This window comes from Hippocampus zosterae, chromosome 4 (assembly GCF_025434085.1).
Source record: "Hippocampus zosterae strain Florida chromosome 4, ASM2543408v3, whole genome shotgun sequence".
In the NCBI taxonomy this organism is placed as follows: Eukaryota; Metazoa; Chordata; class Actinopteri; order Syngnathiformes; family Syngnathidae; genus Hippocampus; species Hippocampus zosterae.
Window position 1 is genome coordinate 11,099,060 of NC_067454.1, and position 18,544 is coordinate 11,117,603.

The 18,544-nt window shown below is 40.7% G+C and overlaps 2 protein-coding genes across 4 annotated transcripts; both read left to right on the forward strand.

Moving 5' to 3' along the window:
• Positions 1 to 2,631: 2,631 nt before the first annotated feature.
• On the forward strand, positions 2,632 to 11,463 carry zdhhc7 (zinc finger DHHC-type palmitoyltransferase 7). Of its 2 annotated transcripts, XM_052062923.1 has the most exons (8): positions 2,635 to 2,800; positions 3,677 to 3,777; positions 6,645 to 6,997; positions 7,470 to 7,594; positions 7,668 to 7,764; positions 7,885 to 7,966; positions 8,160 to 8,290; positions 8,801 to 11,463. In XM_052062923.1, the coding sequence occupies exons 3-8, from the start codon at positions 6,653 to 6,655 to the stop codon at positions 8,981 to 8,983; spliced, it is 963 nt and encodes a 320-aa protein (XP_051918883.1). In that variant the 5' UTR covers positions 2,635 to 2,800; positions 3,677 to 3,777; positions 6,645 to 6,652; the 3' UTR covers positions 8,984 to 11,463. The 2 variants fall into 2 exon arrangements, with proteins under 2 accessions (XP_051918884.1, XP_051918883.1); XM_052062924.1 differs by lacking the exon at positions 3,677 to 3,777 and having other exon boundaries at positions 2,632 to 2,800.
• A 366-nt stretch (positions 11,464 to 11,829) lies between these two features.
• On the forward strand, positions 11,830 to 18,305 carry terfa (telomeric repeat binding factor a). Of its 2 annotated transcripts, none has more exons than XR_007962014.1 (13): positions 11,830 to 12,255; positions 13,047 to 13,142; positions 13,538 to 13,668; positions 14,714 to 14,791; positions 14,973 to 15,113; positions 15,356 to 15,474; positions 15,598 to 16,104; positions 16,328 to 16,429; positions 16,526 to 16,636; positions 16,711 to 16,836; positions 17,243 to 17,293; positions 17,634 to 17,701; positions 17,783 to 17,829. XR_007962014.1 is itself a non-coding variant. In XM_052062864.1 (13 exons), the coding sequence occupies exons 1-13, from the start codon at positions 12,114 to 12,116 to the stop codon at positions 18,182 to 18,184; spliced, it is 1,821 nt and encodes a 606-aa protein (XP_051918824.1). In that variant the 5' UTR covers positions 11,830 to 12,113; the 3' UTR covers positions 18,185 to 18,305. The 2 variants fall into 2 exon arrangements, 1 of the variants encoding a protein (XP_051918824.1); XM_052062864.1 differs by lacking the exon at positions 17,243 to 17,293 and adding an exon at positions 18,026 to 18,305 and having other exon boundaries at positions 17,783 to 17,823.
• Positions 18,306 to 18,544: the final 239 nt, after the last annotated feature.

Below are 18,544 nucleotides of genomic sequence, written 5' to 3' on the forward strand. Positions count from 1 at the left end.
ATTTCATTTGTTACAAGAGCACTTAGCATTCATTATTTAATCACATGCAAGGCCTCTGATTGCATCGAAATGTGGAATCAAAATGTGCAGTTTTCTGCTGACTCTAATGCAAGTTCATAGCTACACAAGCCACAGAGTAATTCTGACCATTGGCACAATCCCATGAGATCCAATACAAGCACTGCATCTGCTTGAGCAAAGTTAACTATGTTTGTATTCGAACAGCTCTCAGTGTAATGCGGTGCAGTCGTACACCCCTCCAAAGTACAACCGTAACCATCACAAATATCGCTATATCACATTAATACCTCTGACAGTGTCGTGCAGAACTGAATTGTATTATTTTTGTAAAAACGCTCTTGGCTGTTCTGTATTTTTACAGTTAACACAATCTTTGAAGGTATTTGTAAGACTTTGGAATTTCATTTTATTTTTGGATGTGCTATATTTATGGTTTACACTCTTAAAACTGTATAGCCAATTAGAATCACGATTTGGGACTGTCAATTACTCACAGAACTTGATGATTCACGAACGGGGTCGGCCAGTTAGTGGTTGACAGGAACCAAACCAAACTGTGTATATAAAATTTTCAAACAAAATTTTCTGTGGAAACATGTTGAATTACAAGAATACATGACACTTGTAAATAAAGCTATTAAAACACTACATGAGGAAAATATACTGTTTATAATGTAATGCTGATTGACAAGAATAAAGTTGTGACATCAACAGTTATTGTTCTCATTATATAAAACTAAATGAGATTACAACTTTAGTTTTGGAACATTAAGACTATGTGGATGTAATCATTGCGCTGTAATGTATGATTTTATTTGGACCGTCATACTTTTTCTTACATATTTGACTGTGTAAGTATGTTCAGATTTTTGAAATGTCCATTTTTTATATACTTTCCTTTTTAGTGTGTGTTATACTGTACATTTAAGTGAACAATCTAAATCAATACAAAATTTGATTTGAATGTTGTGTCTTCTTTTAAATGGGTGTTTGAAGGGTAAATCAAGTGCGGGTATGAGATGGCTCAGGGAAGCCGGAAAGTTCATCTATAGTAGTCTGTCGCTTCTGCTTTGACTTGCCAGTCAGATGTTCATTTAGCAGCGAGACTGTGTGTGTGTGTGTGTTTGTGTGTGTCAGTCCGGGAAATGGAAAGGGCTTCAGTCCCTTGATTCAGCCTTTAATCTGCTTGAGAGGATTGCTGTGGTATTTCTCTGTGCCTCTCTCTAAAACTAGACAGCTGATATTGGCTCTGGAGCAGGGCCGGAGTGAAGATGCAGGTCGCCACTGCGCAGTGGCAGAAGGGCCTGGGAGGGGTCGCGGGTGGGGTGGGGCAATCCGCTTTGTCTCGTTGGGCCTCATAGTAATCCACTCGCGGGAAACACGTGACGGCTCCTGCTAGGAAGGTCCTGCCGCTTCTTGGCGGGCGGTGCTGCAGCAGGGCATCTGTCCCCAAGACCATGCGTGGAATTTGCAAAAGGTCTGCTTCAGGTGGTTGCATCACTGACTGGATCAGTAGTCAGAATAGGGTGAAGGGTGTGTTCTGAATGGTGGCACAGTGACACTTTAATGCACTCTTGCTTCATTTTGTGACGTTTCAGAGTCTAAGTTTCATATGAGCTACAAGTGTTGACATTTAGTAGTAATGCCGGGAAACGATCAGCAAAAATTGCTCAAATGATCCATTATGTACTTGACCTGACCAAGTATATCTTCCTTTTAAACATCAATCTGGTCATTTTGGGAACTGTCTGTCTCATGGAGTGCAGTTATACACTACATAGGTCACAGTAATACAAACATATTCTCAAACGAATACCTCTCTGACAGTACTAATTCAAACTGATCGTTATTGTCAGAAACATGTTTTGTATTCGAACTAATTCAAACAAAGTAGAGAAAGATAATTCTACTCAATCAAGATAAAACATTCAGAAAGTAATTATTAATATATGTTAAAGAAGAGAAGCTGTAATGTAATGAGGATACATTTTTAGGAATAAAGGTTGTCGTTTTTAGGGGAATAAAATAAAAGCATTTCCCCACCTAAGAAACATAATTTTTGACATATTTTCAATTGTTTGCATTGCTACAAGCGGCCCGGTGATACTGTTTAGTGTGTCGGCATCACAATGCAGAGGTGAAGGATTTGATTCCAGGCCCGGCCTTCCTGTTTGGTGTTTGCATTTTCTCCTCGTGCTTGCGTGGGTTTTCTCTGGGTACTCCACTTTCCTCCCACATTCACAAAATATGCATGGTAGATATATTGAACATTTTAAATTGTCCCGAGGTGTGACTGTGACTGTGAATGTTTGTCAATATGTGCCCTGTGATTGGCTGTCAACCAGTTCAAGGTGTACCCCGCTTACTGCCCGAAGACAGCTGGGATAGGCTCCAGCACACCTGCGACCCTCGTGAGGTTAAGCAGATTAAAAAATAGAAAATAAATTGCAATCATTACTTCAACCACTGATAATTCATTTCCATTATTATAGGACGTGTCGAACTCTTTCACAAACCAATACCGCCCTCTGTCGGAAATACAGTATATCACTTGCAATTGTATCACAACCCATCGGGTAGCGCTGTTGGGTCAAACATTGTCCTCCTTTCAGTTATTGGCGAAGAACCGAATCCCGGAAACTCCGACAATGGTTGATGGGATGTGTTGCTGCCCCCTCCGCGGCTCCGGTAGTCATCCCCGAGGTGCAGTCCACCCATTGTGAATCGCTCAGAATGAATTTAGAAGACGTCCCCGAACGACGATGTCAGGAATATTAAGGTACGTCGATGGGAAAATGACACCTTTTAGCAGTCGTCGCGCGCATGATGCGGTAGTAGTAAGGCTAGCAAAGCAGCTCGCTAGTTAGCTAGCGAAATATAGCCACCTGTCCGGTAGCATATGGAATGTCAAGCAACTATCATTTCGCGGCAGAGGTTTGTTTACACTCTCGACCTTAACACATGTCATTTAGACAAGTTGGTAAACTCGGCTAACTCTGTCGCACCGTGGGGAGCGCAACACTTGTTTTAGTAGACGGGCACTTGCTCAGAAAATATGGGAAATGAGAAGATGATGATTTTGTCGCTCTCGATGCGGGGAGGGGCTCCAATCTGTGTTGCTTCGCTTGAGTGGTATGGAAGGTACGGTGTGATGTGATGTTCTGTTCTGTGGGCGTCCAAAATCATTAAAGACGGATTACGGTCTGTGCCACAATAGTTACAAATTGTTATCATTGGCGTGGAAAACGAGTCAGACAATTTCCTTGTCGAATTTGAGCTATTTGACTGCAAGGAAACAAACGTCTGACAAGAAGTGAGCGTTGAACAATGCGAACATGTTGTACAGCCAACGTTAACTTTCGTGTGTTAAATGTTATCTTTTAACCATGGCAGCGTGGTAAAGATTTATGGAGTAATTTATTTTCTTTTTTGCCGGTCCTCTATCTTCCTCCCACATTGCAAAAACATGCATGTTGGCCCAGATTTTCTTTTTCATTTGGTGTGAAAATGTATCTGAAAGTGCCCTGCGATTGACGAGCGACAAGTATAGAAGTGTATCCTGCCTCTTACGAAAGTCCGCGAGGATAGGCTCCAGCTCACTGTGACCCCAACAAGATATTTACTAAAGCCAGATTGAACCCATTCTCTGTTTCAGGGGTCTCCTTTTCCATCTTCCTGATAATCTGGACACCTATTCCGAATCACATACTGAAGTCATACATAAAGGCATGTTATTGTAAGGAGGCAACATACTAGGTAGGTAACACTTAATTTTTGTCATTTCTGAAGCCATCATGTTAGCGTATCTGCTCTGTCAAAGCTTGAAGAGTGACATTCCTTGCGTTCGGCAATCAGTGCCAAGCAGGAGGAACCTGAATGTGGAAATGATGATGACAGGTTTCCTGAACACTCAAATTCACTGCTGACAGCCATTTCGAGACTGCTGCTAAGCACATACACATGGATGGATAGATTAGCTGTCATTTCTAAGATGCCATTCTAATATTAGTATTTCATAACCTTTAAACACTCTTTTAACTGGGAAGATGACATGTAATGAATGTTGTTTTGCTGATGCACGTCACGCTTTCTTAAACAGTAGCTCTCACACAACAATAATATTAAATCAATCACTAATGTTAAACAATAGTATGGCAGCTAGCCGGTCTGAGGCTAATTAGAAAAGTGAGAAATAAACATTTATTTATTATATATTTTTTTCAACAGGGCAGGCCTATTTGAATCAACACCACCGGTGTCATCTCATTAATTGAAATCTTTGCTGACTACGAGCAGTTCATGGGGAATTGCGCATTCTGTCAAGTGGCATCATGTAGTTGTTTGTTTGATGTTGGTCTTGGACACCTTGTTTTTTATCATGTTGTGGCTTGAATGAGAATCTTGTCACATTTTGTGGCCAATTTGTCTGTTGGTGCAGGGGATTCCAAGAGTTTGTAGATGCTTTTTAGATTTGCATTATCCCCATGAGCTATTGTTAAGTGTCATTGGGTCCTCACTTCAGTGCTTATCAAAAAGTACAAGCCAATGTACTTGACACATCATATCTACATCGTTCCTTCACAAAAGCTGTTAAATAGCTGCATCAGCCGACAGTCCTATCAAGCAGAAAAACAGTTTGGTTACCAGTGCTAAACATGTCTTAACAGTTTAGCACAGATGTCTGCATACTCAATTTGTCTGCATACTCAACAGATGTCTGCATACTCAATTTGATTCACGTCAGATGATTAACCTGGCCGTTCCACTTCTTTGCCTTTATTGCCTTTTTGTATTTGGAGCTTTTACTGTGGTGCATTGAATCCCCCCCAGCGTCATGGCCAGTGATTGGAGGGGTCTCAGATTAAAGTGGGTGTTTTATGGAAAGAAGCCATGTTGATATTGATATAAGGTGAAAGCAAAGAAGGGCTTAAAAGCAGTCTGTAGCTGTAACCTAATAAACCCTTTGAGACAATGGGAATAGACCGCTGATTTTATTCTGCTAATTTGGTCAGAGAAGGCTTTTCGGGTTATTCGCTCTGCCAATGTTGTATTCGCTTTGTTGGCTTTATCTCAGTGAATGCTGTAAGGCAGCAGAAAGGAACAAGGATCATTAGCGCCTCATGCACTTCTGCTGCAGGATCACTTACAAAGAGGTCCATTGATTGATCTTGAAACTACCAGCATGGTTTGTGGAGTCGAACCAGAATGTTTTGTTGCAACTTGGACATTCTTTATACGTACAAGAGGAAACCTTTGTTGTTTTCTGTCCCCCTGTACAGCCACAAGCACACGGGGGTACTTTGGAGATTGGCTATAAAATCGTGATCCACATTTTAGCAAGATGACTAATCGAGGCCATTCTCGAGTGATGAATCCCCATAACACGTGTTGAAGTGTGTTCTTCATCAATCATTGCACCTGAGGATGACAACCTTCCCAAAGACTCTCTGGCCAATTTTAAATTCATCATACATTGAGTGAAGGTGGCCAAACAAAAAGAACCTGTGAAGCATAGCGTGTGTTTTTAAGATAATGGGAGTGTTTAAGTGCTGTTGACGAAAGTATGAGATCAGAGAAATTGAGATGCTTAGAGGATAATTTACTTCTTAATGGATAAAGTTTTGACCCCAGTAAATTGTCCAAAATTGCTTATTACAAGTAGAGCGAGACACTCATTTATTGTCCATTAATTCAAGGATTTGTCATATCATGTTTTGTTTTACTCATTTTTAGCGGTTTATTGATTCCGGTGGTGATTCCGTCATCGTTTTTCAAAGTAAAGGCAGATGTTTGTAAATAACAAAAGATAACTAGTGTCCTTTTATGAATGATTATAGAAATCAGAGAATAATTTCTGCTGACATGCTGAAATTTGTGGATTACACTGAAGACATTTTGGTTTAAGATGGAAAAAAAAAGGATCAGACAAAAGTTCAGAAGTCCAGTTTTTATTTCATGGTAAATCATCAATAAAGGCTCGTAAGCCTGTTCTGGACTCAGCCGTGCAATCCCAAAATGTGACATTACCTCCACCATGTTTCACAGTTCAGCATGTGTGTTTTAGATCATAAGATGATCCTTTCTTTCTCCATACGCTGGCTTTTGCATCACTTTGGTCTCATTAGTCCGTAAAACTTTTGTGGCTCATCTCTGTCATTTGCAAAATCCAATCTGGTCCAAAACACACAAGCCCGTCTGTGAACCATTGTTGGTGGTAATCTCGTGGTTTGCGCATGCATTTCTGCTTCTGGAGCAGGCTTACTAGTCTTTATTGAGAATGTGACTCCTGATCATAGCAGCCGAATAAATTCTGCATTCATCACATAAAAGTCAAAATATTGACAAATAAAGATTATAAAGGCAAGAATGTGTTGATGTAATACTATTTATGAAGTAATGTGCACTGGCCCAGTCAGGCCAGTGTCATTGAATTTTGGGTGGCCTCGGAAATCAGGCCACCGTTAATGTCGAAGAACCTTTGTTTACATTATACCACTATCACTTTTGGTTGGTTTGACACAAAATTCCCTACGACATGCATTTAGAGGGGATGCATTAGAGCAGTCTACAATCATGCATTTCTAACAAATGATATTAATGCAAGGCAATTTGTTGCCCTCCAGAGTCCAGGATGCACTCTTCAAACCACCGGCTGCGAGATATGGAGCAGCACCACCCATTGCTGTCAGCGGGTAGTGACGTCGAGTCAGGCAGCCTGGCAGCCGGAGTGATTGTTGGCGGCACCCACGCCGACCACACAGCCGGGAACCGCACGCTGTGGTTCATCCAGGACAGCTGCGGCATGGTGTGCGCCAGCATGACCTGGTTCCTGGTGCTCTATGCTGAATTTGTTGTCAACTTTGTCATGCTGCTACCTGCCAAGAACTTCTGGTATTCTTTGCTAAACGGTGCCACCTTCAATGCCCTCGCCGTGCTCGCTCTGGCTTCACATCTGCGCACCATGTTGTCGGATCCGGTAAGTAGACGGTGTGGGAGTACAGTATATGGAAGTGCACACAATTTGTAAATCAACAAGTCAACGGTATTTATAGAGGACTTTCAAACAGCCATCGCTGCATACAAAGTGCTGTACATGGAGCAATTTAATATGCACAATAAACAGTAAGACAAATCGGTAATAAAGTCGGTAGAAAGCACCAAACAGTAAAACCAAGAACAAATCTAAGTCATGCTGAGTCGAATGCCAAAGAATACAAGTGAGTTTTGAGGAGGGCTTTGAAGATGGGCAGCGAGGAGGCTTGCCAAATGTTCAGTGGGAAGTCATTCCAGAGAGAGGGACCAGCAACAGAAATCAGAAACAGAAACCACAAAATATGGTCCTCCACAATAATTTTCTTACTCTTTTGGTAATACTTGGGCCTTGGGAAAGTCTGGGCTCCACTGAGTACCGTTCACGTTGGGGATTGATCCGCCTGTTGATTCTATAGGGTGCAGTTCCAAAAGGCAATGCGACCAAGGAGTACATGGAGAGCTTGCAGCTAAAACCTGGTGAGGTAATCTACAAGTGCCCAAAGTGCTGCAGCATCAAGCCTGAGAGAGCGCACCACTGCAGGTCTGTCCACACTTAACTTAGAAATCAGCATCCACTGCATCGTTCATCACTATTTTCTGTCACCGGCTTGCAGTATTTGTAAAAGATGCATCCGGAAGATGGATCATCACTGTCCCTGGGTCAATAACTGTGTAGGAGAAAAGAATCAGAGATTCTTTGTCCTTTTCACTGTAAGTGCACTAATGAACTAAACGGAGTCCATTCACTGACAACGGATTTCTTAGTAAACGCAAATCTGTATTTAAAAACTTCAAATTGATAAATTAATGAACTGGTTGCTTTTTCCTCAGATGTACATTGCGTTGATTTCCGCTCATGCACTTGGCCTCAGTGGTATGCACTTTTTCACGTGTATTAAAGTGCAGTGGAATGGTAAGTGCCCCCCATTTCGCTGTCATTTAACAGGGGGGGATGATCATAACCTGAAAGCAAGCATGTTATGTTATCTTGTGTTATGTTGCCATTGCGCAACAGTGATCACAAAATGGTGCCACTGTCTTTAGAGGAAAATGGTGAAAAAAAGCCTTGAGGATCTGACTGTTGTTTTTTATCTGATCCATCGCAGAGTGCAGCGAATTCTCCCCCGGGGTTTCTGTGCTTCTACTGATATTCCTCTGTCTCGAAGCCATCCTCTTCCTCACTTTCACTGCGGTCATGTTCGGTACGCAGATCCACTCCATCTGCAACGACGAGACGGTCAGTATCCACCACGTACCACGCCAGCACTTGGGCGCATGCCTTTATAATGGGAACCCATTGTTTCCAGCCAAGCTGGATCGTTCATTTTGGAGCTGCAGTAGGGTTTGCTTATGTAGGCTGCTGTTTAGTGATTAGTCAACAGAAAATGCCCTTGTTAGAATGCAATGAAAAGAAACTAAAAGCATTCACAACAGAGAGGGGTATTTATTCCGTTGTAATCCAACAGCGCCATTCCTTGTTCATGTGGTTTGTTAAATTGCTGGTTCAAATTGAATTTCAATTTGTCATAGAATGGATTGTACTCAACTTCCCATAGTGGGCAAGAACAGTATATTTGTGGCGAGGATGGTTTTTGTCAAAGTGAACTCCATTTCTTCAACGATCAATTCCATGCAATCAACTAAATGTTTAACAGTTGTTATGCCCATCCTTTGTTTCACCATGATCCACGTATCCATATCGTTTGATGAGCATTTCATTCAAAAAGCATGTGTGGGCGTCTTGCAGGAGATTGAACGTCTTAAAAACGAGAAGCCCACCTGGGAGCGTCGCACCAGATGGGACGGCATGAAAGCCGTGTTTGGCGGTCCGCCTTCCCTGCTGTGGTGCAACCCGTTCACGGGGCTGCATCTGCGTCGCTTGAAGCGCTTGACACAAGCTCGCCGCCCTGGGTCCGAGTTTTCCGTCTGAGGGAAATGTGCTACTGTAATGAGACTCTAAAGAAGGCGATGGGATGGACATGAGCTCACCTGGGGATGGCTTTCCTGTGTGGGTCACAAGGTGCTCCAGCGGGACTGCAGGACTTCAGCCACCTCCACTGCCTGGCCATACTCACCAATTTATTGCTGGAAGATTTTTGGTTTGTGTGGTGACGCATGCAGTCAATAACTCTTAGTGAGTCTTTTACTCCTTTTTGAGGCCATCAACCCCTGCTCTTGTCGCACACAGCTTCCCTTTTTTTTGTTTGTTTTTTTGGGCGATGCTGATGAGATTCAAAGTAAATATTGGACATTGGAGGCGAGCAGCGTCATTGCAGATTTTAATGGAGGAGCCACACAAAGGATACGCACTAATACGACACTTGAGTGAGTCCAGCACACCAGACGCACAACAAGTGGAAGTGTACTGCTTTGATTTGCATGTGTGCAATCAGCCTCAGCCTCTCCAGACAAAAGGAGGACCAGATTGTCAGTAACAAGCCTCTTTCTTCTTCCACAGGGATGAATGGCTTTTTGCCATGTTTAATGTTCAGCGTCATTATTTATCTCTGGGTTGTTACTTGGGCCAGACCATAAACAATGTGTTTTTTGATGAATATCTATCATTGTATACCTGACTCACCGGAGACAATTTTTGGAGGGGGAGTCAAGTTTCATCTTCCCTGAACCGAGTTTGACTATATATGCTGCTCTATTGCCTGACAATGGCTCAAGAGGACCAGCATCCCCCAGCTGCTGTCCAAGTGGCTCCCTCTTCTGGAAACCAGAAAGGTCGTGTGTGTGCAGAAGAGCTGACAGCATTTCAGAAAGCTTTGCAAGCTCCCTGCGACAGCAAACTTTTGGAATGCGGTGGCTTTGCATCGTGTTCGTCTATCATGTGCTGTCATGTCGTGGAGGACGACCCACACAGAGTCGTTGGCAAGAGCCACACTGTTGAACTGCAACACTGCGTATGCTTCGCACGTTCAACGTACTCGAATCTCCCATTTGTCCCAAAGTATCAAGCCTGGAAACAAGCAAACATTTTCCACTGATTTTTAGAACACTTAATGCCTTTCAACATCATCCTGTCAAGTGAATTCCTACTCATGAATGATCCTTTCCCCTCATTTTATTTGTCCCTCCATGAACTAGTAGGACTTTTTTTTCTGGATAAGTAAGGCTTGAGTTAAGATTTTAAAGGCACTCATTAAAGTATTGTCATAACCAGAAGTTACTTTCTCTCCATGTGCTGGACTTGTTCTCCACTGTGGTTGGCAGGGGAAGGAGTCTTACTTCCTCATTGTTTACACTATAAATGGTTTGCTATATAGATGCTGTGCGACGAATGTAAAACACTGGCACACAGAACAAACTACTATCAGGGGAGTTTTATTCGCGCAGACCTCATTTCTCTTATTGTGTGAGCAACCATTTTGTTCTGATATGATGCAGTCAGAGTTTTTCTGTCAATGTTTTGCAATTATTCAGGACATCTCTCAAAAGTATCAGGCACAATGTGGTGTAACTTAAATGGGAATGAAGGCCAGCTAAGCATTAGTCAAGTCTATGTATCCACTATATCCACTTTTTGGCTGCAACATGAATGACATTAAATTAAACAGTGGAGGGCCCACAAGAGCATATGATTGACCTACAATGCAATTCTGACAACAAATACAACCTCAAAGGAACTGTTATAAAACTCCCAAAACATTCAGCTCATTGATACTCATAATCCCGCTCAGGAAAAAGTTTCTGCCCAATTAGAACAGCTTGATTTAAAATAAATAAATAAAATCTCAAAATTTCTGATGAAACAGTTTAAACACAAGTGAATGTCAGAACATCAGCATGTTTATTTTATACTGAGCTTGTCAAATAGTAGATGGTTTTGGCTGAGAATAAGCAAATGGCTGTATCGAGTAGGACGGTGCTGTGTGATGACTACGCTGATGATGAAAACACATTGTGACCTTAAAATAATGGCCGTAGTAATATTTTGATGAGTGTGTATGTGTGTGCGTGGATATATATATATATATATATATATATATATATATATATATATATATATATATATATATATATATAATATTTCCACGTGATATGGCACAAATGGATGGGTATTTCGAAATGTATATAATGTTTTTGTGTTTTGGGGGGGGGGGGGGGGGTCAGGCCATTATTATAGGAAGATGACTACTAGGATTCCTTTACCAGGTTAGCAGAATCCACAAGGGGTGATTATTATTATTGGTGATTGTATTTATAGTCCATGTACCATTACATTACAGTGGCGTAATTGGATTTTGTCACTTAGACACGATGCCGAACAAAGTTTATTCCCCGTTCATTTGAGAGAATCTTCCCTCAAGAACAAGTCCTGTTTATGATCGTATAAAGTTTTCCATCATCATGTTATAAATGGATTGTTTTGATTATTTAAAATTAAATATATGTGTCAATCTTATGTCATGTTAAATGTCATTTTAAATAAACATTTAAATGATGATATTAAAGTTCCGTCTTAAATTTCTGAGTTTCACCCGTTATATGAACGATGAATAAATTAAGGAGTTACAGGTTGTACTTTTGACAATGCCAGGCAAAATACAGAGTCTCTCTACTTGCCAAATTTAATCAAACCACATAATCACTTCGACATGTCAAATTAAAATTAATTCCGACGAAAACAGAGGTTCGTTGACTGACTTCTTCCTCCAAGCCAGCGGGGGCGTTCCAATGAATCGTGTGCTCTCGAAATCATTGACCAAGGTTCTCCCGGAAGTGTTTCAGACATAAACACGTTCCTAATCTTAATCTGTCAGGGTAATTTTATTCTCTTCATTTTGTTTTTTTTTTTGCCGGTAACAGCACAAGCCCAGAACTCTACCAGTCGATTGCATTTATGTTTGATGAGGTTTTTTTTTATTTTATAGTTTTGCGGTTCGCATGTTACCCTTGATACCTGGCAAACTACACTCGGAGAATACATTAACCTCTATACTTTTCCCGCCTTGGCTGGGTAAACAAGCGCATGAACAGTGCACACGCACACACACACACACACGCAGACGTTTCTTCGCGACCGACATCCGTTACGTCGCTGCAGTTCGAACATGGCGGAGGAAGATCAACATACGGAAAGAGAAGAATCTCTCGTCAACCGCTGGCTTGTGGATCATTATATATCACTGGCGTTACAGTTGTTTGATGATGATCAATACCAAGGCTTTTGTGAAGTAAGACAAGTGATCCAAAGTAAGTGCCAACTAACTCGCTTTGTTTTGCTGCTTGGCCTCCAAACACAACTTTGATTAGTTAAATTGGGTTTATTGAGTGTCAAACTTCGTTAATGACGTTTGCTGTTTAAGATGTGACGTCTGTTGAATAACATTATAACTTGAATCGCAACTTTTCTTTTGAAACGACATATAGTACGTGGGGAGAAGCTGATGTGCAAATGTATTGCATTAAGGTTGCAATTTGTAAATGACTTTGATATCCTCAAGAACCAGTAAGTCATAACAAAGTTGTAGTTGAAAAATGAAATCTTTTTTCAGCACAATGAGATCTCCTAATTTGTGTTTCCTTTATTTTTCCTTCTTTTAAATCGAAAGTGCTACAATATGTGTTTCAAAAATAACTAGACTGTTACAAGTTATGTACCCAAATATCTCAAAATACATTACAGCTGAAATTGAAACACAATAGTAACTATCAACTATGGGATAGTTGATACGCAAGGTTGTTATAGTTAAGGGAAACCGAAGAACTAAAATGGGGAAAAAACCTCGTTTATGACATAAATGTCCGTTCTCTTCACCTTTTTCATACATGAGCTCTCAAGGGTTTATCCTAAATGTATTTATTTCTGTATTTATTCAGAAGAAAGACAAGGTAATCAAGGTCACTTGATACCGACCTGTCTAGTGACAAGTAAAGTCATTATTTAAAAAAAAAAAAGATTCCATCCATAATATTCATATAAAATGAGTACAGTAAATTTTGAAAGGTGCTATACAAATACATTTTATATCTGTGTTTTGCAGGTATCATGGCCCGTCCTGTGGCAGCAAGTGATGTGATGCCAAAAAAGGTTTTTGTAATGCAGTTACTCTCCCGAGTAAATGAGGGTGAAAAACTCGGTGAGACTGCAATTTATTCATTGTTAGGCACTGCCATGAATTTGCACCAGTAAAGCAGGTTACATGCAAAAGAAGTTAGTAAGCACATTGTAATTGCAATATAAGCTAAGAGTAGGACTAGCTTTTATTTTGACTACCAGTACTACTTTTTCTTTGTATTTTCGGGCGGTCCAGATGGCCCTTAGCACTCTACTGCCTCTCACAGGCTAATCTTGATACTGCGACAGAAATTTGCGTGTGTCTGTGTGTGCGGGCCTGCGTCTGTGGGGTGTTCCGTGGTTGTCATATCAATGCACCACACACCGATAGAAAAACAATAAGAACATGGCAATACTTCCTCATCTGAAAATGCATTGTGGCCGAACTGCATTCTCATTGCTGAATTGTCATTTCAGATATGACTTTTGAGAACAATGGTTCACTATGCCCTTTGGAATCAGCCCTTACGCTGCTGGAAAGTCTGCATGGGTCAAGTGATGTTTCACAAAAGGACTTGAAAAATATTTGCTTCTTAGTGAAGGAGATGGTATGTTAAAACAATGATCTCTAAATATACATAGTTCATAACATGTACTTCATATAATGGTACCAGTACAGTTCAACACATTGGTCACTGGTTCAATTTCTTGGTCACGAACAGATTTTCCTCCAGGAAATAATGGAACTAGAAAAGAAATTACTTCTAGTGTTGAAATGTCACCATAAAAAGTATGGCTCAGCAATTGATGGAATTTAAATCGACATCACTATGTCATACAATGCAATGTTCAAAATGCCAAGGCTGCAACTATTTTTTTTTGGGGGGGGGGGCACAACCTCTGCTTCGTTTTAGTCGGTTGGTATATTTCTTTATTTATTTACATAGTGTCTAGATGAAGTGCAGTCTACTCGTTCAAATATTGTTTCATGAAACTTGAGTTATATAATCTGATTCATGACTTTAGTTCAGGTTATTTTGTTGTTCTGTTTTTATTTTTCACAAGTTCTTGGGACTTACTGGGCTAAACCTCGGCTGTTTTGTTTTGTGCCATATCATGTGGAGATATGTGTTGGTACACGCTGTTGTGAAAGCGCTATATAAATCAGCATGTATTGCATTGTAAAATTACTTCAATTCTTGAAAACTCAATTAGAAAGATAATATGCCAGAAAATAAATTTGGAACGAGAATAAACTAAATAAGTGCAATATAAAACAATAAATGAAAATAAGTCCAGACTGTTCTTGATTATGTTTATAAGATCGAGAGAAGCAAAAATCCAATTTGTGATGACATTTCAATTTATAGCCCTTACCTGGAAGAGGACTTTGAAAAAAAGATCAAATATTAAATCACAATCACAATATTGGATGGGGGGGGTCATTATTCCATTATTTTACAAAATCATTCAGCCTTAGTTTCAAGTAATGTTACAATATCCTAAACTTTCAAATGTAACCGCTTAATTTTACCATGTAAAAACAGGCAGCCCCAACTTGAATGACTAAGTCTGATTCCATTTTACATTTAGATATAAGGTAAGCTACCTGTAAGTTTTATGTATGTAAGTATGTTTTGTTTCTCTCTTCAGCTTGTGAAGCTTTTCATTAAGAACAAAGAGTTTGATAAAGCAAAAGAGGTGCTGCGCCATTTTCCTAAATCTGCCAAGGTGAGTTCTCTTTCGAAACTGCCATGTTGGCAATAAAACTGCTTCATTGTCTTTTTTTTAACCTAATTGGAGAGAAGACAAACTCGCTAATTAGGGCACAGTATGACAAAAGTCTAATTAAGTTTGGCAGTGGCACCCTCATTGACCCTGGAATATAACAAATAAATAATTTGCCCCTTAGAAAAAGATTTTCATGGAGCTCATCCGTCAGAGAAGCAACAAGCATCAAGTCATCGAGGAAATGGAATTCAAACAGTTAAAGGACCAGATTCTTGCCTTTTGCCGGGAATTCTGCCCATTCTCTGTTCCGTTTCTTGACAAGGTACGTGTTAAACAACCGGACATGGGAACTCTGTGTCAAGTAGCACCCAAGTGATTAAGTGGACAGCATAAAAATGCAAGTAGTTTGCACAGCCTGCCCACATAAACATTAGCAATTTAGTTGCTAATAATTAGCCGACAGCCAGTTATTAGCAACAATCCATCATGTCATCTTTTGATCAGTCATATTTGCAAGTAGCAGTGATACTGAATTTGGATTTTTATGTTTCATATTTGTACCAGATTGCAAAACAGCTCATCAATGAACTTGACAAGCAAAGCGACAAGGGCACGACAACCAATGAGCCAGATAAATGTGCCCCCTCCACCAGTGCGGAAGTTAACGCCCAGCTTATGATATGGTAGGTTCGTAGATCACTTGCACTTACTGTGAATTATTTTCAAAAATGGTTGAGTCTATTTTTTAAACAACATAACGAATATTGGTCACATTGGCATCCGCATTGTTCTCCTCGAACTTCTAGCGACCATTCTGTTATTTCGAAGGAGAGACTTGAGATTGCCTACCAGGCTTTGGCTGCGGGTGAGGTCACGATACCATTTTCTCAGCTGGAAGAAGAAGTTGAAAATGAAGCCACTCTCGCAGCTCCTGACAAAGGGGACACAAGTGAAAACTCGGAGAGCCAAGAGCTTTTCCAGAGAGACTCTGGCAGCCCCCTTGAAGCTGCCCCAGCCGCCCCTCCCACACAAACAGATGCCCCTCCCCAGTCCAAGAGCAATTCAACGCAAAACACAGGCAGGAACAGAATATGGCTCTCGACAAGGAAACGGCACTTTCACGACATGGCAAAGATGATTGTGGAACCGGACAGTCAAGCAAGCTTGTTGCTTGCTAACTCTCAGGAGCAAGAGGCTGCAGTCAGAACAGATGAGCCGGCGCGGTTGCAAACTGTAGCCTGTCAAACGGATATGAAGGACATCCCGCTGAAAAGACCTCAATCGGCCACCACAGATGCATTGTCAAAGAGCAGGTATAATTGTTCGTGGAACGTGACTTGAGATGTGAATATTCCATTTTCCTCCGACATTGCAAAAAAAAATATTTGATGGGGTTCATTGAACCAGTTATTGTCATCTACGAATAATTTGGGTGTTACTAACACTTGTAGGAGAGAACGACACCCTAACTTGCAATAAAGTTAGTTTATCACTAATGTAGGATTTGAAACGTTTGCTTTCTTGATCTTGCACTAGTGATGTTGAGGCATCTCCACAACCTGAAGAACAAACATCTAGCTCAGCATCTAGCAAGCAAGTCTCAGAAGGAGCATGTCATATCCCAACTTTGCCTGATGGGTAAGTGCCAATATTCTTACAAGCGTTGGAAGTTTTTTATTTTTTCCGTTTTCCTCACAACAGTTCTTCTCTTTATTGACGTGTATGCACATGTAGAAAGTGCACGGAATCGGAAGAGTCGCCATCAGACAATGTCGACATTGTGCCGGACTCTCCTGCTACCGATAACTCTCCAGCGAGAAAACGCAGCAGCGCCCTGACGAGCAAGTAAGTACAAATTGTGCCGTATGACAGAGTGTCCCTGCTGGCGGGGATATATAACAATCCTAACATTCTTGCAGGTATTTCAGAAATAAAGGTGACGTCGTAATCACAGACTCATCACTGGACAATTCGCCTTTGAATCATCAACGCCCCACCGTTCAAAAAAATTCTACTCCCAACAAGGACCCCTCTCGTGCAAAATGGTTAGTTGTTTTCAGCAGAGAACCATTCTTTTTCAGGTGAAAAATATATTAGGTGTGCTTATGGGACCTTAAGAGTGGCATGTTGAGGATCTACCTGCTAAATGTTCTGACTTGAAACCATTAATGGTGTGGCATTTCTTTTTTTCCTCTTGATGACATGTCCTTTTAAGTCGATAGAGCAGTGATTCCCAACAAGTGTGCTGTGAGAGGTCAACAAGAGTGCCATCAGAGATGACCCATTTTCCCTTCATTTGTTTTTTCAAATTACTTTTTAAAATTTTAATCACTAATAACTCTTTGTTCGTGTTTTTGTCAGCTATACACGGTGATAGGCAGAACAATTCAATGCTCTTCATTAGATGACAGATGGTCCAATAAACTTGTCTCCACCTGCTGCCATTCATAGAACAGAAAAGGCACAGGCACAGCTTTGACGGAGCCCAAAGGCAGCAAATAGGTGAGTTTTTAGCAAGAAAGAAAACAGATTCTCCCCTAACAATCTGAAAAGCCAAATGTCATTCGCATAAGTGGGGGTTCATCATACTGGGGAAATAATGACTTCATATTTTACTCAAAATTTTAAATTACATGACTTTGCCTTTAAGTGGTATTTAGTTCTGCCCATCTCTATACATTGCTGATATAGATGGATAGATTTTGCTGTCAACGGAAAATGATTTTCAAACCCAATTGGACAATTTCTCACTGTGCACTGGATGGTCTCTTAGCTGTGGTTGGGAATCACTGTCAGAACATGCAACTTGCTGCTTCTTTAGCATAGCATCTTTGGTTGACAGGAAGGCGCTGTACAGCAATGCCATGGAGAGCAAAGTCACTTGGGCTGAAGAAGAGGCACTTTTCAATGGTTGTACAAGTGCAAAAAATCCATTTGATATTACCGTGTTATTGGGTCTTGATTTTTTTAAAATTGTTTTTCTTTAATTAGATTCATCCGACAGGAGTTCATTATCAGGAATCAAGAAAAGGGTAAGCAATTTATTGATCTTGTTTTTTGTTGGTTTATTTCCTTTTTTTAAAGTTAACACTGTTTGCATATAAACATGTGCGTGTGTATGTACCGGTACACACACATACATATATATATACATATATATATATATATATATATGTGTGTGGGGGGGGGGGTATTTAACGATTTGTATTATGTAATTTGACTGTTGTGTTACAGATGTGGACAGAAGAGGAAAGCCGCAAGCTCAAGGAGGGAGTCAAAAAATTTGGAGAGGGCAACTGGCACAAAATTAAGTCTTATTACTCCTTTGGTGACAGGACAAATGTCCATCTTAAAGACAGATGGAGGACAATGAAAAAACAAAACTTGGTTTAAGTTGACTTTTACTTCCATTTAAATTTTGTTTGCAAGTTTGTTTTGTTTTTTACTTAACGCCAACCACAAATGTGGATTTGTTTATAGCTTGTTGAATAAATGTGAAGTATTCTTGTAATCTCGTCACGCTAGTCTGAAGTGGCTGTTTTGGATGAACAAGAGTCAATCAGTGCTTATTGAGCAACTTGTGGAGGCAGTGGTAACTATCCATCCATCCATCCATCTTCTGAGCCGCTTGATCCTCACTAGGGTCGCGGTGGGTGCTGGAGCCTATCCCAGCTGTCTCCGGGCAGTAGGCGGGGGACACCCTGAATCGGTTGCCAGCCAATCGCAGGGCACACAGAGACGAACAACCATTTG